The 24,630-nt window shown below is 44.5% G+C and overlaps 1 protein-coding gene across 1 annotated transcript; it reads right to left on the reverse strand.

Annotated features, from left to right (window-relative positions):
- Positions 1-599: 599 nt before the first annotated feature.
- Positions 600-23,123, reverse strand: LOC149339529 (uncharacterized). Its single transcript, XM_089550945.1, has 7 exons — positions 22,847-23,123; positions 8,427-8,484; positions 5,608-5,806; positions 3,776-4,197; positions 3,416-3,660; positions 2,025-2,228; positions 600-907 (listed from the first exon to the last, which is right to left on the reverse strand). The coding sequence occupies exons 1-7, from the start codon at positions 23,121-23,123 to the stop codon at positions 600-602; spliced, it is 1,713 nt and encodes a 570-aa protein (XP_089407071.1).
- Between the last annotated feature and the right edge of the window lie 1,507 nt (positions 23,124-24,630).

The raw sequence follows: 24,630 nt of genomic DNA on the forward strand, positions 1-24,630 counted from the left end.
AGCTACTGCATTTACGGGGACCCGGCATACCCTCTGAGGCCTCTTCTGATGAAGCCTTATGGCAAAGCCCATGCGACAGCCCAACAGTTGGCCTTTAATAAGGCCATGAGTTCTGTGCGGCAGTCAGTGGAGTGGGGCTTTGGAAAAATTGCCAGCAACTTCGCTTTTTTGGATTTCAGAAAAAATCAAAAACTTTTCAAACAAAAGCTGGAATGTATGTATAAAGTAAGCGCAATACTTGCCAACTGCCACACCTCCTTGTACGGCTCTCAAGTGTCCAGCTACTTCGGACTAGAGCCTCCAGTGCTCGAACAATATCTTGCCCCTCTGCATAACTGAATTACTGCGGATGTGTTTTTTTTTGCATATGCATGCACACTTTACCTGTCTTTACTTTCGCAGTCCTGCTGTACTTTCTAATGCTACATGCATTTTTTTTTAAAGTAAATCTACAGAAACGGTGAGAAGGCAGAAAACGCACTGCTTTTCAAGCTGGAAGCAAGTGCCTGTTTTAAAATTTCTTCCTGTCACTGTTGCACTAGACACCACAACAATGTTGAGCAGTCTTCTAAACTGATTTCTTTAATATAACAGAACAATCATGGCAGTGTCTTCTTCTCAATGAGGTAAGAGAGCCTTTTCTCTTGGTCCGTCAGCATCTTCTCCACTTGCTGAAGGAGTCGCTCTCTCTCCTGTGTCCTGCATAAGGCTTCATGTGCAAGCCTTTCCTCCTGTAGTTTTATTTTTCTTTCCTCTAAGGCGAGGCGCTCTCTTTCTAGTGCGAGACGCACGTCTTCTTGCTCAAGTTTTTTTTTTTCATTTTCGAGCTCCTTCATTTTTATTGTAAACTCGTAATCTTCTCGCCTTGTTAACAGCTCCATCCCCAGGAACTGAAGTCCACGAATCCCTATGAAATGGACAAAAACAATCACAAAAATCATTTAGACTCTACTTCTAGGAGTTGTACATATATCAAACACAGTCATGAGTGCTAGCATACAAGGTGTTCATCATGTGTGGATAACATGAACTCAGCTTTGTGCAAACCACATTTTACTAAGCTGGCTGCAGTTCCACAAAAATAGGTTACTGTCTTTAATGCTAGCAGATGAAAGAAAACGTCTGTGGTGGACAGTAAATTTAGTTTAATGCTAGGTTTGCTACAGAATTGTACTGGACCAAGGTTAAGAGTAAAACAAAATAGATGATGACCATTCGTGCATGACCGGAGGAGGAATTGCAAGGAGTGGCAGACTAATTTTTGTTTAGTTCTCTCCTGACTGTTTGTCCAGTCGCCCCTGAGAATGTGCTAAGTTATGTCGTCTATATTACTATGATTACTGTATTACTATGATGATTGCATCAGTGTGTGGAGACTTGCTTTTGAGCATGGTGTGTCATTATGTGTCATTAAAAGGAAAGTGATTCAGCGGTGTTTTGCTGCAGCCTCCTCATGGGTACACGTCAAGTACTATGTTGTGAACAACATGACTGTGCCATTGAGTGTGAATGCACGGCTTCAAACTGTGGTGATCAGTGTGATGGCATACTGTATAGAAGGAAAGCGGTTCAAAGGTGATCAGCTGCAGTTTTCATGAGCACACGCCATGTCTTTGTCATCAACGGCAAGATTGTGTCAAAGTGTGTGAAGACGCAGGACTGAATAAGGTGATTAATGTAATAGTACACTGTACAGAAGCTAGGCAGGAAAAGGAAAGAGACGGGCCTTTTATAAACCTTGCACTGGCTATTAAACTTCCCCCCACCTCCTCAACTCTAGCTTGATAAACAAAGGCCCACCCCAATGGCACAGGGGCAAATGCTCGTTTTTCCTTTCTTGCCTAACCTCTGCTGCGTTACCAAAAAAAGGCCCAGAGTATGTGCTTGTCCTGTCTAGTTGTGTTGTGTTCCCCTAAGCTTAACTTTATAATGCATTGGTTATGAGCAGGTATGGAACATATAAATCTGACAGTTCAATGAACAGATGTCTTGATAGGTTCTCTGATGTGTGTTTCTCGTTTTACCTTTTGGATTGCTTTGCCCTAAGCGTCGTTTCGCTGGTCGCTGCCTGGGCCGTTCTGCTTGCTGAGGCAGCGGGTTGCCAGCATCTTCAATGGTGTCTGGTGGTTGTTGCTGTGGGACAGCAGCAGTATCACTGGGAGATACTGCTTCCTCCCCGTCATACATTGCCAGCAGCAGCTGCTCTGATGCAGATGACTCTTGTTGAACTTTTGGAAATGAAACAAAAGCAAATGTATTTGTCAGAGCAACCTTAACATTCCTGTGCTAGACATTGTGAATATTTGTACAATTTCATTTCAGCAACTGACAGGTTCCCTTAGTTTGTTATATGATTCTCAAATACTTTATTTTTGGTTTTAAGTTTCACTTTTTTCCAATCAGGAATGTTAGCTTCGTTAACATTTTCTTTAAGTTCAAACATGTCGCAATTATCCCCCATTATCTCACTCCTTAAGAAAAAACAGAAGTTTGATTATGGTTACCTCCCCCTGAGGGTAAGTGCCATGTTTTCACTAAGGTGATGGAGATTTGGCTATAAATTCATGGAGTAGAAATGAAACTTTGGAGGATGCTTCTAATTACAGGTGATGTTACTGGCACAACATGACTTTTTTTGTTGCAATGTTTTCAATGCGATAAGCATATAATATTGTGGGGAGTTTTCGCACTTCGGTGTGTGCCACGTGAAGGTTACACAATGCCCGTTAATTACGACAGTATGTATTCAAAATTATTTTCAACACTAATACATGCACCCACAGAGGTTCACAAGCATAAATGCTAGTGACTTCATATGAGATTAATAGTACATAGAAGCATACAAAATTGCAGACACTTGGCATGTTTGTTTGCATATTCTGTCAACCTCTGACAAGGCTCAGGAGCCTTGACAGGAGCCTGCTGTAAATGCATAGCTGCCATGCAGAAATACACCCATGTTATGCTTGCGATAGGAAGGTAAACAGCTAGAATAAAATTTAAGAACACAGTTTAAAATCATTTTTCACTTGCATTGACACAAGTAGCTATGACAGGGGCCACCTGCTAGCTCTAAACATGCAACACTCCTCCTGTGATTTATTAAATCATTCTCCAGTGACTAATACGCAAATTTTATGAATAACTCCAATAATCGCTCCACCCGCCGTAAAAAAAAAAGGCTGCCCTATGCTTTCACACATACACTATTTTGAAGTTAAATTCCCATCTCTTAGTACATGCCAATGTTTTAAAATCTACCCCGGCTTGAATTCATGTCCGCGTAACAACTAAGCAATCGTATATCTCCATTCTGTGATTTAACTGAACGCTGGGCAGTCCCCCACCGTGGACATGCATGCAATTCGAGGAGAGGCAATCACCAACGAACGGGAGAAAACATGGAGACACTCACCATGCATAAACTGGCTGTTATCCTCTTCCGGCACATCACCGATAACTACATTTTCGCATCCTGCGAGCCGGTTTTCTTGTGCTCGGCGGTTTGCACCGGTGGACGAGGGGGGCTTCCGTTTCGCTGCCAGTGCGGAACTGGCCTTTCTAGGCACCGTTTTCAGCACATAACCGACATCTCGGATCATGTCCGAGATCTCTTGGAGCAGCTGTTCTCGTTCAGTGTATTGCTCCTCCGTTCCGGATCTGCGATGAAAGAAATGCGCGGTGCGCGCGAGAAAAACAAAAATGAGGCAGTAGTTGCGACAATGTTAGCGTGGGAATACATATGCTCAGTACACATACATAACTTGCCACTTACTTCCGAAGGTTGGCTCGGTCTTCTTGGCGGAAGTAGCCCACCAACAGTTCTGTTCGGTCCTTGATCGCACGAAGCGTTAGTTCACGTCCAACAGCGAACATCACGTTTTGCAGGACCGCTGTCCAGTTCTCAGGACACTGAAATGGGTTTTGCGCACACACTTCCTGCAGGAGTAACAGATCTTCATCAATTCTGAAGCGTTTGCGCAGCCTCTGCTGCGATGAACTCGCATCGCTAGCGGAAAAAGCCGATGAGGTGCTGAGCATGCTGGACTCGCTGGGGGCAGCCATCTTGTTCCGCTGCCGGGGGCCGTCTCGCTGAGTTCGCTCCGCTAGGGTCCTCGGCGAGCGGAACGGGAGATGCGCTCCGGTCGCCCGCTCAGACCCAAGCGGGCTGCGCATGCGCAGTTGCGTCTCCGCTGGCTGCCGTAGCGGAGCGGGACCGTCGCTCCGGTCAACTAAAACTCTCTAGTATACGTCGCGCTTCGGAGCTTACCCCTGCCGCAGCCATCGGCCAAGTCTTAAATAAGGAAGTTTTTTTTTAAATACATTATTTCCTTTATGCAGTAAGCGAAAACACTCAAGCCCAAATATGCCCAATGCTACGTCATCGCATGGAATCGCATCAGGCGATGCCAATCACCAGCTCTAAAAGAGGAGGAGGAGGAAAAAGAGGAAAGGCAGGGAGGTTAACCGAAGAATAATCGGTTTGCTACTCTACACGGGGGGCAGGAGTTGAGAGAATAAAAAGAAAGAAAAAGAAAGGAGAGTAACAGAAAATTGAAGTCACATGGAATGTCAGCATTCCTTAAAGTCACAACCTATCGTGCATGCCAGAAGTTCGCAAATTCAAGGTCGAAGGTCCCAGCTTAAGGGAAAACGTCAGCGCTCAATGTGAAATGTCAAGCGAACACTGGATCTCGGTGACGTGGTAGCTGGTCATTAACTATGATCATACACTACTGGCATTTCATGGCTATGCTCAGCAAACCCCAGAGTCAGATTTTTAGCCCTTGTGGTACGTGATGGCTTGACATTGGTCGGACTTCAAATGGGAACGCGTAAAGCCAGTTGAAATCTCGAGTAGGAGAGTCCTTGCTTGAAGAGCACAAAATTCTGTGGTGGCTGCTCTAACACAGCGTGCTTAGTGGCGCATTGTAACGCCTGACTCATGCCTGGTTTGCACGTGGGCGATAACCTACAAAAGCCCAGTGCGCCGCTTGCTTCGTCGACTTCAGCCATCAAAAAGAACAAGCCGTCAGATCTAATAGTAGGCGCTCTCCATCAGCTCTTTTGTGTTGCCGCCCACAACTGGACGTTTGAAGTTTCATAAGAGCGTCGAAAGAAAGGCCTTCATCCGATTATTCAGCGGCACCGTCGGCTCAAAGCCAGTTTATAACTTTCCGCCTTTTTTTTCTTTCCAGAAATACATCTCGGAGCGTTCTGAAATGTCATTCGAGGAGAGCATATTGGTTTGTGACACTTCGGATACTCCAACTTACTTCACAAATCCGGGCCCTCTGCGGTCTCGAAATCAACCATCGACACCATTCTCATTAAAAATGAAATAGAAACAAAAAACCTCATTAAAAATTTACAGCTAACACAAGTGTATAGGTGCACGTATGCAACTACACTGATTTCGCTATCGCGACTCCGACAAATCATAGAAAACATCGCTGTTTGAAAGCAGACGGGGTTAGCTTGCGTCATATTATCATCCTTCTGTGTTCGCCAAGCCAGTTATTTCAAATGTTGTTGTGGTTATAGCACCTTTGCAGGGCACTTCCTCAATTGTGCAGCAGGATACCACAGTGTCTATGGGCAATGTACCTCTTCAGCTGCTGTGGACTCGAGACTGATGCTCGACGAGCCCGGCGTCCAGCTGAGCGGTCCGCGCCCAGGCTGAGAAAAGGGACACTGCAACTTGGCCGTGACTGGCCTGGACTTGAAGCCACGGGCCTGAGTTGTATGCGCCTGGGCTTCGTATCTCGGGTTCGGGCAGGACTCGATTTTGACAATTTGGGCTGGTCTAGTTCGGGAGAACAATCGTTTTTATATTCTTTATAGTGATGACTTAACAAGTTAACTGATGCCAGACGCACACATTGAAACAGAAACCATAGTCGATGGAGGGATATGCATGATCTTCGGCTCAAGCAGGCACGCAATGCAAATGCAGTCCTGTTTAGTTCACATTAATTTTTCGTTTTTTTTTTCAACAGCCGTGGCTTCCCACAATACATCAAAGGATGTGCTCTATCGCCGTCCAAGATTTACATCACTGGTGGCTATCTTATATTCTCTCCTTAGGGGCGTCACCAAGAATGCTGCGACGAAGACGTATTTCAGGGGGTAGAGCCGCATGAGCACCAGTAATAACGGCCGCTGATCATATACTACAGGCATTCCCATGGCTATGCGCAGCAAGGCGCATATTCATAGATTTTTACCCTTGGGGGTCCGTGCTGGTTTGACCTTGGTCGGACTTCAAGTGTGAACGCGCAAAGCCATGGGAAACCTCGAGTAGGAGAGTTCTTGATCTAAAAGCGCAAAACTCTTCTGTTGTTGCTCTAACACGGCGTTCTTAATGGAGCTTTGTAACGCCTGAGGCATGCCTCGTTTGCACGAGGCGGATCGCCACAAAGGCACACTGCAACGCTTGCTTAGACGCTTTCAGCCATCAAAAAGAACACGCTGTGGATCTACAAAAAAGCGCTCCTCACCAGCTGTTTTTTGTTTCCGCTCATGACTGGACGTTTGAAGTTTCACAAGAACCTAGAGAGAAAAGCCTTCACCCGATCATTCAACGGGCAGCCGTCTTCTCGAAGCCCATTTATAACTTTCCGTCTTTTCTTTTCCAAAAATACATCTCTGGGCGTTGTGAAATGCCATTCGAGGAGAGCATATTGGTTTACGGCACTTCGGGTACTCAAATAACCACAACGACGTAATGAGACTCGTTTGTTCTACTTCGCAAATTCGGGGCTTTTGTGCTCTGGGAGTAAATCATGGACACAGTGCTGATTAAGAATGAAATATAAACAAAAGAACCGAATAAAAATCAACAGCCAAAACAAGTTTATAGGCGCATGACTGAAACTGTACAGATTTCGCGCTCAGAATTCCGCTTTACAATAGTGAACATCACGGTTTGAAAAGCAATCTGGGTTAGCTTGCGTCATATCACCATCCTTCTGTGTTCGCCAAGCAAGTTATTTCCAGTGGTAGTGTGGTTTCAGCCAATTTTCAGGCCGCTTCCTGCATCGTGTAGCAGGATACCACTTTGTGTCATCAAGCAATTTATCTTCTGGGCTCCTGTGGGACCAGAGACTAAGCCCGGCCGCTGCTCGCGTGGAGTTGAGTGGTCCGTGCCCAATCTGAGTAGAGGGAAACTGCAGCGGGGCCTTCCCTGGCCCGGACTTGAAGCCACGGGCCGGAGCTATATGCGCCTGGGCTTCGTATCTCGGGTTCGTCCCAGGCTCAATTTTGACAATTCCGGCTGGTCTAGTTTGGAAGAATATTCTTTATACTTTGGGCCCATAGCTGATCAGTGAGGGCTTTATATTGATGATTGAATGAATTTGATCACTGATGCCAGAAGCACACATTCAAGCGTTAGCCATAGTCGGTGGAGGTATGTGCATGATAATGGGCGCAAGCAGGCAGAGATGCAATTGTAGTCCTGTTTGGTTCATTTTAATTTCTCGTTTTCTTCAAAAGACATTGCTTCCCATATACCATCGAAGGAAGCACTCTGACGCCGTCAACAGAATTTCCGTCATTGGAAGCTATCTTCAATTCTCTCCTCCGGGGCGCCGTCAAGAATGCTTCGACGGAAACGGATTTCATTCGGTACAATCGCCTGAGCACCAGTAATAACGGCCGCTGCGTGAAAATGCAAGAGAAAGGGACGTATTAAATTCCTAATAGATGATTGAAGCTTCGTGGTCACAATATACGATACTTGGGTCGAGAAAACGATAGATGATAATTGGTACATAGTCAACTGAAAAAGACAATGAGGTCACGTGGATTGGTTTTAAGACGTGCAGTGTGCACTAAAGGCTAACATCAACTTGACACTTACGTAGCCTGACAAGAACCATCTTAATGAATATTTTTGATTGCTCTATTTCAGTGTGTGAATATTCTTCCTCTTTAACCTACTCACAATTCTTGTCTTCTATTTGTAGACCTTATTTGTTGATGGTGCTAAATCATTCGTTGAAAACTCCTTCGTCAGTCAAAGACCACGTAATAATTGAAACTCGTAAGGAATTTTCACGGCAGGCATTTTATATTTAGAATGTCCTGCCTTCGCAACTGCCAGGTCAGCAGTGGTTCATGCTGCCCTGCTTTAGCCGCAACAGAATGCGATTTTTTACCATACGGACTTGACAAAACTGCGAGTAATACACACTTAAGAACCCTCAGATGGGCAGAGAAGGAGTCCTTGCGGCGAAGGAACGGCGCACTGTTAGCATGTTCCGGATATGGACTGCTCCAATATTCTGGTATCCGTCGTGAGTGATTTTTCTTGTGTTCCAACGTATGTAGCCAATTGTTCCTGAATATTGCACTGCTTCGCATGATCATTTCATTTTGAAAATAGGGTATGTGCGTTGCTGCTCGCAACTAAAACCTCGTACCTATAAAAGCAGCCCCGAAGACGATGAGACTTGACAGGTTTGCCATGTTTCTTGAGCACTGTAAGCAGTCAATAGGAAACATTTCAGTGGTTTGACGTTGGGAATGCAAAACGTTGTTCAAAAAGCTGCCTCTGCAGGTGAAGCACAAAGAAACATGAGAGCCGCGGTTTTACTCTCAGTACCCGCGTGGTGTGTAAATTTCACCAATAACGAAATAGACAACACGCCTCAACGTTGAAAAGAATGAAATATTATTGAGAGAGTGAGGAAAACAACTAAACGCTTATCTCGTGGACGAATCTTGTGTGGTATAGCTTAGTGATCACATTAAGAACTTAATGTATGTCTGTTTTCTTTCCGTAAATAGCACTTTACGACATAAAGTCATAGCTGAACACCGCCTCTGGTAAGAGGTTAATGTATGTAACAAACACGAAGCAGCACGAAGGCTCTAAGGCGGTCAAGAAAGGAGCTTTTGTATGAAATTAAATGGACAGAAATCAGTGTGGGTTGAATTCGGCGCAAGACAAATACCCCTAGAAGACAAACTATCTCAACATTCATCTCAACATAACCGCCATAAAAGCTCTTGTTTGTCGGAAACCTTTCGCATTTGAGTTTTATATCTGACCGCGAAGAGAAAAAAAATAACAACAACGTATAAGGTAAAGGAGGCAGACAGTAAACATGATTCGTCCAATTAACACAGCTAGCTTTACATTCAACCCGTGCAGCTCAGAGCACCATGGCGTTGTTGCCTCGCAAATCATATCCAACAGGCTGATTAGCATTGATATATTTTTGAAAATATGTGCACTTTATGTAATGCGTTAATAACATTCTCCATATCTGTCGCGGTTCTAAAAGTATCAGCCCGAGAGGTCGTCTAAACAATGAGAATGTAGTTTGCACTAACGCTTCGATTCGGGAGGGAAAAGGCTCCATCTTAGTCTAATATAACGAAACCCTTAAGCTTCTCGGATGCATGAAAGTTCTAACAAGGCGTTCAACCAGTTGTGTAGCACGACAGATCCTTACTACAATGAATGAAGATTGTAGTCTTGCGACTAAGTAGCATACACACCGTTCTACTGAAGCTGGGGCCACTGCAGAGCTGGTCGGGAGGATGTGAACGTGGAAGCGAAGGCGCGCTTTTTATCCGCTTCTCGCTGAGGGTGAATGCCAGAATCAGCGTTAGAAAAAGAATTCATAACTTCCATTACAACAAAATCGGATGATAAAATCAACTCGTCTGCCTAATAGGGACTAGAAATATATGTTTAGGACGTAGGGACATGTTTTAAATTTATTGAACTATATGATAAGTCCGCTTAGCTGTAAGTAGAATTAGTTTTTGCAACATAGTATCGGGCATACTTCTGCATGGTTCGAAACCAAGCATTCTAAATGAACACAGTTTTATCTCGCTTTGCCTGACACATGTCAAATCAAAGCACCAATGCAATTATGCTCGGGCTGGCTCAAAATCGAAAAAGCAGTTCACTGCATTCTCCTCGTCAAATAAATGATACCCTTCATATTCCTAGTTAAATCTGAACATCCCCTCTGTCATATCACTGCAATCTTACTTATCATGCAGCGCACACTGGGTGAGGTAAGTATGAAACAGAAATGAGAATGTAAAGCTCATTAACAGTTTAATGAAAGTACGTTGATATTTCATTATGGAACGTTTCAATATTTTTTCATTATTTTGCTGATAATTTACTTTTACTAATATTTTCTCTGTCTTCCTAATTTGAAACTCTACTTCTCCAGATACGTATTTTCAAATCGGCATAACATCTCCGCATTCAAGCTTTCCATTGATTTGAAGGCAGAGGAAGAACCTGAACAGGACAATTTCACGTTCTTCGTGAAGTCATCCTGTTGAGGATTGCAGAATAGGCAAAGGGGAAAGGAATATGGACAAAAACGCTTGTTTTAAAGCGCAGTCGGGATCAACGAACCCACAAAAATAAGCTTTCACGAACAACGGAACTATTGAGTTGAATTCACAAACCACAAGTAATCAAAATTTCCCACTTAAGTTCAGCTGCACCTATGAGCGCCCGAAGACTGGCTTGGCGAGAGTGCCTGTCTGTCTGGTTGCAGTGGTTGCTGGAGCCCGAACTGTTATGTCGTATAACACTCTACGAACGAGTGCGAATGCCGTGCCAGCGTATCCATCCCTCTCGGATTGGGTTCGCGCGTTGCGTTCTCTTGGCTTGTGTTCCCACGGGGCGGGTGCGAACTCTTGAACACCGAGGTGCCAAACTGGGGCGGCTACGCGGTTCGGATTTTAGTCGAGCAGTCAACAAGAGCCGCACTTTCCCCTTAATTAGCTCTTCCCGTTTGGATACCTCTGTACGCTTCCGCGTTATGGGTCAGTGGTTGCATTGCAGCGCAGGAATTGTGTGTTTCCAGCTTTAGTCAAAAGCGTGAAAGGCTCCTACAGATTTGTGCTCAGCTGGTCGCTGCCGCTCGCATCTGCTTCACTTCAAACACATGCTCTACTGCATTCAACTGTCGGTCCCGTCCCAGCCGATCGTACTACACGCTTGAATCAAATATTCGACGTGGCAGTACAAATATAACGCGGATTGAGTTTTGCTGCGTCCTCTAATATTTAAACGCTGATGCTCAAAAGAAAATCACGAAGGCCTGTTTATTTCATTGTCTGCACTGCTTACCAATTCTCATAACAAAAATTACAGGACGAAAAAAAAAGCACCTCTAAGTCTTAATGAGATATTACCCGCTCTGGCGAAGTGCTAGTGTTTTGAATGACGCCTCTTAATGAGCTCTACGCATTTCTCACGGTGACCATTCAGAAGCGAAATACAAGCAACTAGTTTCCTTATACCGCATGTAGCTCAGAGCTGCATAAAAATGGACCTTCATTTTCAGCTTCCTTCTGTCGAAAGCATAGTGCACCTGCTAAGCGCCTCTGCCATCGCTGCCTAGTCTCGTGGTGATTGGCGCTCGAGTGAAACTTCATTCACCTACAATGCACAAGAGAGATGCTTGCAAGGTTTTGGCGGCACCTTGTGTGGCTCATGAACCACATTTTGCGGCAATGTAGTGATGACCAAACACAAAAGCGCTCAAACCAGTTTTTGCAATGTCCTGCTGGCTGTAGAATACAACCCAGAAAAAAAGGCCCTCCATTGAAGCCTTGTACAAATCTTACCGTTCTTAGTTACAGCTGTACACTTTAGAAAAATTCGCCGCCGGAGTGGCTCAGTGGTTATGACGCTCGGCTGCTCTCTCGAAAGACGCGGGTTCGATCCCGGCCGGGGTGGTATAATTTCAACGGAGGCGAAATTCAGAGTCGCGTGTACTATGCGATGTCAGTGCACGGTAAAAAAATCCCATGACGTCGAAATTTCCGGAGTCCTTCACTACGTCGTCCCTCATAGCTTGAGTTGCTTAGGAATGTTCAACCAAAGGAAAGCAAGCAAACCAAATTGAGAAAAATTCCTACAGTGAGTCATAAGAATCTGGGAAAAAATTCGTGTTCAATCCTGTTCAAGTTCGTGAACAAGTTCCAAGTGTTAATTTGTTGAAGGCTAATATACAGGAAGGGATGCACTTAGAAAAAGCCTGGAAGTCATATGCTGCCTGACGACAGTTCTCAGAAGTAGGCTTAGCTTCAGAACCTATATCCTTCATAACTAAGCTTCAAAATATTATCTCTAATGCGAGACCCCCTGAACAAGGGCCTGCAGTATTACTTTGCATAATACGAGATTTCAAATTGTGTTTTTGCCTTTTATGATACTTTTAATGAAATCGAATGCTCTCAGCAGAAAAAGACGTGCGTTGTGCAGACGACTAGGCAGTTGAAGTGCTATTAAGAGTACCTATTGCTGAGCGCCATCTACCTGAAAAAAAAATGATCGAAAGGTGTCGATGCAATATTCCGGTCTGCGTGCCAGTCCAGCAGCCATCAAGATTTTTTACATTTCATAGTAACTGATGCCGCTTCTTGTTAGTGACATATAAAAAACGAAAGCAAAGCTGCAGTTTTAATCAGCTCTGCACTGTAACATATTGCAGTCGCTGGAAAAGCAGATTCCCGTGATATTGAGTTGTGGTTTTGCGTTTTTGCTACTTGAAATGTCACTACTTGCCCTCTGGAGCAGGAGACATGTGCTGTGCATATGACATGGCAGTTGAAGGTCTAGCTTGGACTGCATAAAGAAGAAGTTTACCTACTTAGTCCATGGGATATGCACTCAAACGAACCGGTATTCAATTTAGAAGGCCTCCTGAATCCAATCTTAGAATCTGCGATAGCTTTCCAGAGAAAAAAGACATCTAGGTTTGTGCGAAGAGGTGCAAATAACTTTAGTAGAAGCCAGCACATCACTCCAAAAAATTACGAACATTCATGCGAATACTTGCTGCTATTGGTTTTTACTTCCTACTGCAATTCTTACTTCACTTCCTACTTCAACTTTCAAGGCAAAATCGATAAATGTTTCAAGTCGTCTCATGCGTTTGATACATGTGGAGTATGTTCACGCTTCTATTAATTTCGCTGAATATGAAACGCGTGATGCATGGTTTGCAAATATGTCATGTTATCGGTATAAGCTTGACATTTTCATGCGAAACCTCTAAGAAAGGAAGCACTGCATTTATAATGCACTTTGCGCAACGTAAATTCCATTCCTTGCTCTCCATCTGGGCGTCCATTCTCAGTGATTCAGCTTTCACAATACCGAATATGAGTGTTCGAAGGGGAAGTAAAGGAACAGAAGCTTATGAATTCATGAGGCGTTTGAAAATAAAAGATTACATTCAGACAGCTGCCAACACCTTTTCAGTCCCGAAGATGAATGAGAAAGTGCTTGCAGTCCCAACTGGAAACTGCACTAAAATTTTTTTATTGTATTCCGGCATTAATGCCATGGTTTTCTAGTTAAGTGTGCTGAAAAAAAATTCTTTCACAGCTTGCATGCGACGGAGGAGGCGGAGGCGCTGAGACTTGCTTAAATTTTTCTAGGCCAGGCGTAGCGATTTGATTTTAAAATACTTTTATTGCACTTTCCTTCGAACCGTTACAATGTTTCAATATGAGTAAGAGGTGGTCTCTTCCGCGTTTTTAATCTTCCGAAACAACATGCAGAAGCTTAGAAAAATTTCGATTAATCGATTGCCCGGTCCGTTGCTGCATATATGCTGAGCGCTGATTCTGGAATGTAAGGCTTTTCTTATTAAATGAGCCGGAACTGCAAGTCTGAAATATTTTCGGGTACTATGGGACTCCGTATTCCAGAATCGCTAAGGTTGTTCTTCTTAATACCAAGCAGAAAATGAGCACGCTGCATGCAACGCAAGGCTGTCTCTCCAATTGCACGAAATAAACTAATTAAGAACAGCTTCCTACTATGGAGACATCAAGAATATGAGGCTGGTTTTAGCGGACCTACGCACGAGAACAATACACGAAAGCAGCTACAATCTTTACCAAACGCAAAGAGCCCAAGAGAACAACTTCAGCGTCTTGTATGGGGCTCCCTTCGAATCCGTGGTATTCCAAAGTTTTAGAGGAGCGAGGGCCTGCGTTTCTCTCACCTCCAACATATTTGAAAGGTAAGGATGCTTAAATAGCGCCACAGCAGTTTTTGTGCCCTGTATTTCTGCGAAATGTTGCTCACCAAAACACAAGAAGGTCGTTACGTAAGCCTGAAACATAAGCCTGATGCCAGGTTTTCCACCCCGGTGATCACTCCATAGACAGACCTGAGGATTTTTCGGCGCGTTTATGATCTAAAATGTCCAGCATTCCTGTCTTAATACGTTTCCTGCCTCACAAAGCTTCCGCAAAGCCAGTTTGGAGCCCTTACTTGGCACATCAAAACCCTGAAATATAATCCCGCAACATACCAGACCACTGTAGTGAATTTTTCAGCTGAGAATGAAAGCTCTTTCTCTTTGCTCTTTGATCACATAGAGGACTGGCCTACTGAAATAGGCAATCTCAACGTAATTTTCGAGCACGAAGTACAACTGGGTAGTCTTTGAGAGGGTATAAAATTCTAACAAAAATGGTTCCTAAACTGCAGCACCTGTCTCTCCATGCTGCTCTCAATGTGAGTGTTCTGGTGAGTATCTAGATGTAATACGCGAGTCGATGGGCCCTACGTATTTTCTCAAGGCGGCAGACCAGAAGAAAAATTCACGCAACCTGTGTCTTCATGTACCATTTTGCTTACAGCTGCATAATATGGGACTTTCATTATTATCTACCTTCTCTGCAAAGAAAGAATACACTTACTAGACGCCTCTGCCCATCATTTCATACTTTCGTAATCAGACCAGTTTAATGTATGGCTGCCCCTGCGAGATGCGCGGCGTAAGCATCGGCATAACACCAATCTAGAAGGAATATAAACACTGTATATTGAGTTTAACTAGCCTATTAGGTCTGGGAAAAAAACAATTTCCAACAACCTTTACTGTAGAACGTGTTGTGCGCCGTTGGCTCCAAAACTCATCAAAGGAAAGCATCTTAGGCAATACTTGAATACAGTGACGGCCCCACCATTCAAAGAACCTGATAACATCAGTAACATAAGTTTCCACAATTACTGCTGTCCAATTTTCTTCAATTTCATGGAAAAATTTCGTTGCTAAGATAGGTCTGAGGGAATACTTTCAGGCACTGCATAAAATAAAAGCATGGAAGTCGCTTGCAGGCAGACAACTGTTCCTCGCAGCAGTCATACTGATGGAATGTATTTACTTTCTATGCTGGCAGCCAGTCTTAGTTATCTGGACTTGCGGGAGGGTTTGCACGGTGACCTGCAAGATTGCCTTGCCCCGAAGCTGATTCAAATTCTTTCCCTTTGCTCAACAAGGCAAAGTTACATGGATAACAATAGAATTCAATTTCAGTCTGTTCATTTCTGCATTCTTGTTTTGATGAAGAGCTGTCATGGCCCCATAAGCATCCGGAGCTCTTATTTGGCTGGCAGCCTTCAGCGCAGGAAACAAGGAACAAATGAAAGCGATTTTTGTGTTAGACCGGACAGCGTGACTGTACTGCGACCAGAAATATTTGTGTGACATTTCAATTTATGCGAAGTGGACAGTTCTAATTACATTATCAATGAAGACACAGCGAAACACCAGTCTGTAATGAGCACTTCTCTACACTGCACCGCAGCCGTTAAAGAACATCTGTCCATCAGAGAGATTTTTACTATATATATTTACTCAGCCTCGCTTGAGATTGATTTCGTTTACTTGAAAAAACATGAATTAGGCAGTTGACCAGGGAATTGAAAAATATAGTACAAAACTACGGCGACAGCTCTTACTTTTCCAAGATAAATGAGAACGAGTTCCGTCGCAGTTTAAAAAACCGAATAGGCGGGAATAGCATGTTCTGGTGCTAAAGCCAGTAAAGCCGGGGCTTCCTAGTACTCACTTGAAGTGTAATTTGTTACTTTTTACGAGACTACGTATTCCTAGAGCGGATGTTTCACATCCAGTTACCATCAGGAAAAACTTGTCACGCTGTTTTTCAACCTCATTTTCCATGGTTGTGCTAAATAAACATTTGTCGGCCATGGTTTGGATAAATTATATCTCGGCAACTCCGTTGAGTACGTCCGCCTTTATATTATGCTCCGTCCAGACCATTTAGAAGAGCGAAGTCCTGACACAAACAACCATTTTTCTGCCATTCTTCACAAATGACTGAGAGAAACAAGACCAGCATGCTTATCCTAATGGAACGGCCAGTTCAAGAGAAAAATACTGAGGTCTGGAGATTTAGGGGCTTGCCATGGCCGTATTATATCATGACAGGCGATCGTGAAGATTGTAAGAGACACTACCCAGAGTTTTATCTGTCATCGAACGTTCTTGTTATTCGCACTACTGAAAAAAGTGCTGTAAAGAAATGATATCTATTACGTGAGCTATTCTGCTTTATGTCCCAGAATGTTTACCAGTATTATGACAAGAATTTTGAGGCTGAAAGCAGCCGAACAACAAAAAACAAAATCATTTTATTAAGAATTAACAGCACGTTTTATGCTACTTGTAAGAATGAGGAGTATAGAAAATAGGACAGAATACGACAGAATACAGGTGAAAAACCAAAAGCGACTCAGTAGTTCCCGCCCAGTTGTTAGAATAAAGATTTTCTGTGCGCCATTAAACCATGGCGGTAGTAGGAGGCTGTCTCAACGTCATTCACTGTAGAATGTGCCCAGGGGTCAAGATGTTTGTCCTCTTCTTCACCATAGCGGTGCTGAGATCCATCCAACAGCAGGAATATTCTTTTCCCGTGGCCCCTTAAATTTGTATTCTGTTCCGTTCACGTGCTCTAGATTTGTGATTTATACCAAGTCTGTGCTTAAGCTCGGGAATGCTCTGGCTTTGAGCAAAAGGCTCTTTGGGGGACAAGGTTTACGTTTTGCTGGTTTTGTTTAATCGGTCGCTGGAGAGCTACGGAAAAAAAGCTTGATCCTCCTGTAATTCTTGTTATGAGAATTTGTAAGTAGTCCAGACAACGAAATAAACAGACCTTCGTGAATTTCTCTTGAGCATCTGTGTTTCAATATTCGAGCACGGAGCAAAAGTCAGTGCGCCGATTTATTTATGCTGCCATGTCGAATATTTGGTTGAATGGTCTTCTACGACCGGCTGGGATGGCAACGACATTTAGATGCAGTACAGCTTGTGCTTGAAGTGAAGCGGGTGCGAGCGGCAGCTACCAGCTGTGCACATATCTGTAAGAGCCTTTCGTGCTTTTCGCTAAGGCTGGAAAGGCCCAATTTTTGCGGTTCACTAGATCCTCTCACCCATACCGTTTCATACGACATAAGAGTCCCGGCTCGAGCAACCACAGCAACAAGACCGACAGGCACTCCCGCGAAGCCAGTCTTCGGCAGCGCATCGATGTGCGACGCCTTGGGGAGACGCGCAGCTGAACTAGAGTAAGGAATTTTGATTACTTGTGGTTTGTGAATTTCTCGCAATAGTTGATTTGTTCATGTGGGCTCATTTTGGGGTGCTTGAGATCCAGACTATGCCAAAAATCAAGCGTTTTTGTTCATGTTGATTTCCCCTTTGCCTATCCTGCGATCCTGAACGGGATGATTTCACGAGGAACCTCAAATCATCCTGTTCAGGTTCTTCCACCACCTTCAAATCAGTGGAAGCTTGAATCCAGCCAGGCTATGCCGATTTAAAATTACATATATGCAGAAGTTTTGAAATAGGAATGCAGAGGAAATATTAGAAAAAATAAATTAACAGCAGAATAATGAAAAGCATGCAAACATTCCATAATGAAATATCACAGTACTCTCATTAAAGTGTTCTTCAGCTTTACATTCTCATTTTTGTTTGATACTGACCTCACGTAGTGTGCGATGTATGATAAGCAAGACTGAAGTGATATGAAAGAGCGTTTGTTCAGATTCAACAAGGGAAATGAAGGGTATCACTGATTTGACGTGGAGAATGCAGGGAACTGCTTTTTCGATTTTGATCTAGCCCGAGCATAATTGCTTCGGTGCTTTGATCTGACATGTGTCAGGCAAAGCCAGATAAAACTGTTTTCATTTGAAATGCTTGGGTTCGACCCATTCAGAAGTATGCACGCTGCTATGTTGAAAAAACTCATTCTACTTACAGCTAACTAAGGGGACTTATCATATAGTACGATAAATTTAAAAGCTGTCTCTACGTCCTAAACTTATATGGCCACTCCCTATTAGGCAGGAGAGTAGTTTTTATCACCCGTTTTTGTTGCAATGGAAGTTTTGTATTCTTTTTCTTACGCTGATTCTGGCATTCACATTCAGGTAGAAGCGGATAAAAAGCGCGCCTTGGCTTCAAGGTTCACATCCTGCCGACCAGCTCTGCAGTGGCCCCAGCTTCAGTAGAACGGTGTGTATGCCACTTAGTCGCAAGACTACATTCTTCATTCATTGTAATAAGGATGCGGTGTGTTTGAAAACTCAGTGAACGCCTTGTTGGAACTTTCATGCTTCCGAGAAGCTTAAGGGTTTCGTTATATTCGACTAAGGTGGCTCCTGTTTTCACCCGCAGAGATGCGTTGATGCAAGCTACTTTCTCCGTGTCCAGACGACCTCTCGGGCTGACGCTTTTATAACCGTGACAAATATGGAGAATGTTATTAATGCAGTACATAAAGCCCACATAGTCTCAAAAATAAAAAAAAAAGCCCGTTGGATATGATTTGCGAGGCAACAACGTCATGGTGCTCTTAGCTGCAATGGTGGAATGTAACGCTAGCTGTGTTAAGGGGAGCGATCATGTTTACTGTCTGCCTCCTTTACCTTATACGTGGCTGCTATTTTTTTTTTCGTCTCGGGGTCAGATGTAAAAGCCAAATGCGAAAAAGTAGCCGACAAACAAGAGCTCTAATGAGCGTTATAATGTACGCCATAATGAATGTTGAGATTATTTAGATCTTCTAGGGGTACTTCCGTTGCCCCGAATTCTACCCACATTGATTTCTCTCTATTTAAGTTGATACAAAGGCTGCTTTCTTGGCCACCTTAGGGACTTCCCGCAGCTTCGTGTTTGTTATATACATTAACCACTTACCAGAGGCGGCGTTCAGCCATGACTTCATTTATAGTAAAGGGTATTTACGGAAAATAAAACATACATTAAGTTCTTAATGTGATCACTAAGCTATACCACACCAGATTCTTTCACGAGATGAGCGTTTAGTTATTTTCCTCACTCTCGTAGAAATACTTCAGTCCTTTCAACGTTGAGGCGTGTCGTCTATTTCGTTATTGGGGAAATTTACACACCTCGCAGGTATTGAAAGTAATACGGCGGCTGTCATGTTCCGTTGTGCCTCACCTGCAGACGCGGCTTTTTGATTAACATTTTGCATTCCCGTCAAAATACTGAAGTGTTTTCTATTTACTGCTTACAGTGCTCAAGAAACATGCCAAACCTGTCAAGTCTCATCGTCTTCGGGGCTGCCTTTATAGGTACGAAGTTTTAGTTGAGAACTGCAACGCACATGCCCTATTTTCAAAATGAAATGATCATGCGAAGCAGTGCAATATTCAGGAACAATTGCCTACATGCAGTGGAACTCAGGAAAAATCGCTCACGACGGAAACCAGAATATTGGAGCAGTGCATATCCGGAAGATTCAAATACTGCGCCGTTCCTGAGCAGCAAGCAGTCATTCTCTGCCCATCTTCGGGTTCTTAAGAGTGCATTACTCGCAGTTTCGTCAGGTCGGTATGGTAAAAAATCGCATTCTGTTGCGCGTAAAGGAGAGGAATATGAACCACTGCTGATCTGGCCCTTGCGAAGAGTGGACATTCTAAACATAGAATGCCTGCCGTGACAATTCCTTAGCAGCTTTCACTTATTACGTGGGCTTTGACTGAGCTATGACACGAAGCAGTCTTCAACGAATTAGTTAGCACCATCAACAAATAAGATCTACAAATAGAAGAGAAGAATTCTGAGTCGATTAAAGAGGAAGAATATTCACTGACTGAAATCGAGCAAACGAAAAAATTCATGGGAATGGTTCTTGACAAGCTACAGAAGTACCAAGTTGATGTTAACAATTACTGCACACTGCACGTCTTAGAACTAATCCGCGCGACCTTTTTATTTTTCAGTTGTGTGCGTGCCTCGTAACATCCATAGTTTTCCCGACCCAAGTGTCGGATATAGTGACCTCTACGCTTCAATGATCTATTAAAGAATTTAATCCGTTCTTTTCTCTTGCAGCGGCCGTCATTACTGGTGCTCACGCGATTGTACCGGATCAGATCCGTCTCCGTCGGAGCATTCTCGGCGGCGCCCCCGAGGAGAGAGTTGAAGAGAGCTACCAATGATGGAAATCCTGTTGACGGCGCCAGAGTGCATCCTTTCATGCATTATGGGAAGCAATGTCTATTGAAGAAAACGTCAAATTAAAATGAACCAAACAGGACTGCAATTGCATTTCGTGCCTGCTTGCACCCAATATCATGCACATACCTCCCCCGACTATGGATAACGCTCGAATGTGTGCTTCTGGCAACAGTTAACTTTTAAAATCATCAATATAAAGCCCTCACCGATGGAATATAGGCCCAAGGAATAAAGAATGTTCTTCCCAACTACACCAGCCCGAAATGCCGAAATCGAGAACGGCCCGAACCCGAGATACGAAGCCCAGGCGCATATAGCTCCGGACCGTGGCTTCAAGTCCGGGCCAGGCACGGCCCCGCTGCAGTGTCCCTGTACTCAGCCTGGGTCCGGCCGGGCTTGGTCTCCGGTCCCATAGGAGGCCTCGAGTTAAATTTCTTAATGACACAAAGTGGTATCCTGCTACATGATTGAGGAAGCGACCTGAAAATGTGCTAAAACCTCACTAACACTTGAAGTAAATGGCGTGGCGGACACAGAAGGATGGTGGTAGGACGCAAGGTAACCCAGATTGCTTTTCAAACCGTGATGTTCATTACTGTTAAGCAGAATTCTGAGCGCGAAATCAGTACAGTTGCAGTCTTGCTCCTATAAACTTGTGTTATCAGTAGAAGTTTAATGGCGTTTTTTGTATGTATTTCATTTTTAATGACAATGGTGTCGATGGTTGAATTCCTATCCACAGAGGCCCGCATGTGCGCAGTAAAACGAACGGGTCTCATTGTGCCGTTGTGGTTGTTTGAGTACCCGAAGGGCCGTAAACCAATATGTTCTCTTTGAATGGCATTTCACAACGCTCAGAGATGTATCTTTGGAAACTAAAATACGGAAAATTATAAATTGGCTTCGAGAAGACGGCTACCCGCTGAATAATCGAGTGAAGGCCTTTGTCTCGACGTTCTCGGGAAACTTCAAACGTGCAGTCGTGAGCGGAAACAAAAACAGCTGATGGGGAGCGCCTTCTATTGGATCTGACAGCGTGCTCTTTTTGATGGCTGAAACCGCCTAAGTAAGCGTTGCAGTGCGCCTTTGTAGGAGATCGGCCTCGTGCAAACGAGGCATGTTTCAGGTGTTACAAAGCTCCTCTAAGAACGCCGTGTTAGAGCAGCCACAGCCGAATTTTGCCTTTTAGAGAAAGAACTGTCCTACTAGAGGTTTCCCCTGGCTTTGCGCGTTCCTACTTGTAGTCCGACCAATTCCAAACCAACACGCACCCCCAAGGCTAAAACTCTATTACTATGCGTCTTGCTGCGCATAGCCAAGGGAATGCCTGTAGTATATATCATAGCTAATGAGGAGCAACCACGTGACCGTGGACCAGTTGTCGCCTGACCTTTCTGGTTGACCACTGACACCGACCACTCACATTACATGTTTGACGCCATGCAATGAGGAGCCAATGACATCACACGATTGTTCGGTATCTATGCATCCGGCTTTGCTTTCCCTCGTCTACTAGGTCTAATTTAATTAGATTTTATGAACGTGTTTCAATTCTAAGTTAGATCGCAGCAAATGCCTAGTAGGGACTACATTCAAGAAAGGCCTGGAAATCAACTGCAGCCAAACGACGGCTCCTGGGTGCAGGCTATTTTTACGACTTCTTATCTAGACTTATGAGACCGTTTGCTGAGTGACCTGGAAGATTACTGTGCCTAAGAATAGTTTCAAATAGTTTCTTTTTCCTCCACACGTAATATGTATTAGAGACAATATTAGCTTTACGTTCAGTCGGTTCTTTGTCGGAATTTTTGTTTTATAAAAGGCCTTTATGGGGCGCGTGCTCATTCGACGCTCAGGTCTCCATGAGGCTCATGCGTGCCGAGTTGCCCACGCGCTGGCCTTCAATAAGGTCTTGTACTTTGCATGCTACGCCCCCTTCACTCAGACTCAACACTTTCGAGACTGCCCTTGTGGGCCTCTACAAGGCAGCTCTCAACCACCCTATCACTACGTCTACCGGTAAGCTATTTGCCACAGGCCTCTTCCATCGTCTCCGTTCTACTCTCACTCTCCACCGTGACTCACAGCTTGCCCGGCTTTCCCTTACCCGTCAGGGTCAGTGGTTATTCAATGAAGCCGGTATCTCGCTCATTCCTATCTCCCAGTTTACCTCTCCTAATCCCACCGCGGCTCCCAATCTTCGTATCCTCCCCCTCTCGAAAAACATGTCCCTCGTCCTACCGCGCCATGTGGCCGCGCTGCACCATTCTCTTTATTTGATACACAGGGCGTAGCCTACACGGATGCGTTCTTCGTGACTCCTCGAAGATCCTGCGGCTACGCCCTGTACCATCCCCACCTCCCCGCTCCTGAAACCCACACCAGCTGGTCGTATCTACGGTCTCCGGACTCATTGTCCCTCGAGTTCCTCGCCATTGCGCATGCATTCCAGTCATTTGTCCTCCTTTCCTCTCTCCAAGAGTACACAGCCTATTCAGACTCACAAGCCGCTGTACACCACATACAGAAACGCACCCTAAACCCCCTTTTCTCCAACAGGAGGTCGAACAAGCACTCTCCGTACTGCACCCTTCCATCATTTTTCTCCTCTCGGTCCCTGGGCATTGCGGGATTGATGGCACTGATCGGCCCCATCAGCTCGTCCGCGACACATTTGTCTGGGCACCGTTGATCCCCTGGCCCAAGCCCTCTGAGGACGGTGGGACATTCACCCTTCGCCTCACCACAAAAGAGGTCTACCTCGAACTCCGCCTCTTCAAACCCGTTTGCCCTGCCCCTCATCTATCACTCACGGTGCCGGAGGCTCGCCTTCTCCGACACATCCAGATGAACGCAGTCATCACCCCGTCCCGCCTCTTTCTCTATCGCTTTCGATCAGACCCTTCCTGTCCCAACTGCCCCTGTATCGATGAGGACATGGCTCATTGCTCTTCTATTCCCGGCTGCCCAGCAGTGGGATTCTTACCCCCACCCTCTCTAAAAGTCACCGACTGTCTCAACTGGCTTGGCGCTGAAGGGGAGGAAGAACAGCGACTTCTGGTCGCTCAGGCGGTCGACCTGCTCGGCCTGCAAATTATGGTCGAATGAAGGTCTTCTACTACTGCTACAACTACTACTGCGGCCCCATAACTGAACTCGGATCTGAGCTGGCTCGCAGCCTTCACGGAAGAAAAAGGGAAACGAATGAGAAGAAAGGCTTTATCGCACCTGTCTGCATGGCGACCCTCCACCCAGCCAAATTTCTATGGTAATTCAATCCATGAAATCTCGGTTAGTTGAGGTATGAATCAAAACCAGATCTAAAGAGGTAATCATGAGCAGCGCTGTATAAGAAGCTGCACTCACTGCATATCTGTCCTTCCAAAATATTCCTCTGACGTCGAGTTTTTTTTTTTGCTTTTCTATGCTGTCTCTAAAGAGGTTGAGTTTCCTCACCATGACGTGTGTGGTGTGCAAATGAGAAGCCGTTTGAATATCCGTACTGCACTCGTTAAAACAAACGAGTGCAGCAATGCACCTGTCTCGTCCATGCAATACCAATGCAAAACACCGGCATTCATGTCCCGAGGATTTGAAACCGAGGTTATTATCAGTGCTAGCTTTTGCACACGAAGATCATATCCACGTTCGTGCAAAGGGGGGTATGCAGGCGTAGAGACCACTTTAAATGACAATGCCTTATTTTCTGTGATGCACTTTAGAGCGAGTAGGACATTACAGTCTCAGCAGAGCCAATTTGTGAGTGCTCAATGCTAGAGTGTCAAACAATAGGATTCGTCAACTACATAATGCCTTTAACATGTTTTCTATCGTGAAAAACGTTCCCCAGTGATTTTTTCTGGGCATTCTAAACTGAGAGATATGAGCGATAGACAAGCGTTAAACGAAAGATTTTGCTAAACATAGGAAGATTGGGCCAATAAATTCAAGGCCATCAACTTGCATCAATTTTCATAAAGCAGGAACGCCGCCGTCGACTCGAGGGAGTCTTGCAACACAATTTGAAAAAGCTTAGAAAAGTTCAGAGGAACCGAATGCCAGGTCCGTCGCTGCATATATGCTGAGCGTTGATTTTGGAATCTAAGGCACCCTTAATTAAGTGAGCGGGAACCACAAGTCAGAATTATTTTCGGGTAATACGGGACTCTGTATGTCCGAATCACTAAGGTTGTTCTAGGCATGATATATCAGACAGCAATTGATGTGATATATCAGACAGCAATTAAAATTTTGACAGATGATGAGGACGTGTGATCTGTACTCCGGTTGCGAGCAGTGATAGTTTTTC

The sequence above is a fragment of the Amblyomma mixtum genome, chromosome 6, assembly GCF_055824585.1.
Source record: "Amblyomma mixtum isolate Tamu chromosome 6, ASM5582458v1, whole genome shotgun sequence".
NCBI lineage: Eukaryota > Metazoa > Arthropoda > Arachnida > Ixodida > Ixodidae > Amblyomma > Amblyomma mixtum.

Bases quoted from the DNA above. Each gene is read 5' to 3' on its own strand.
- LOC149339529 (XM_089550945.1), bottom strand. From the start codon at position 23,123: ATGAGGGGCAGGGCAAACGGGTTTGAAGAGGCGGAGTTCGAGGTAGAC. The intron at 2,229-3,415 runs GTGAGTGTCTCC...CATTTCCAAAAG, and splicing joins TAACAGCCAGTTTATGCATG to TTCAACAAGAGTCATCTGCA. The intron at 908-2,024 runs GTAAAACGAGAA...TCCATTTCATAG, and splicing joins AGGGCAAAGCAATCCAAAAG to GGATTCGTGGACTTCAGTTC.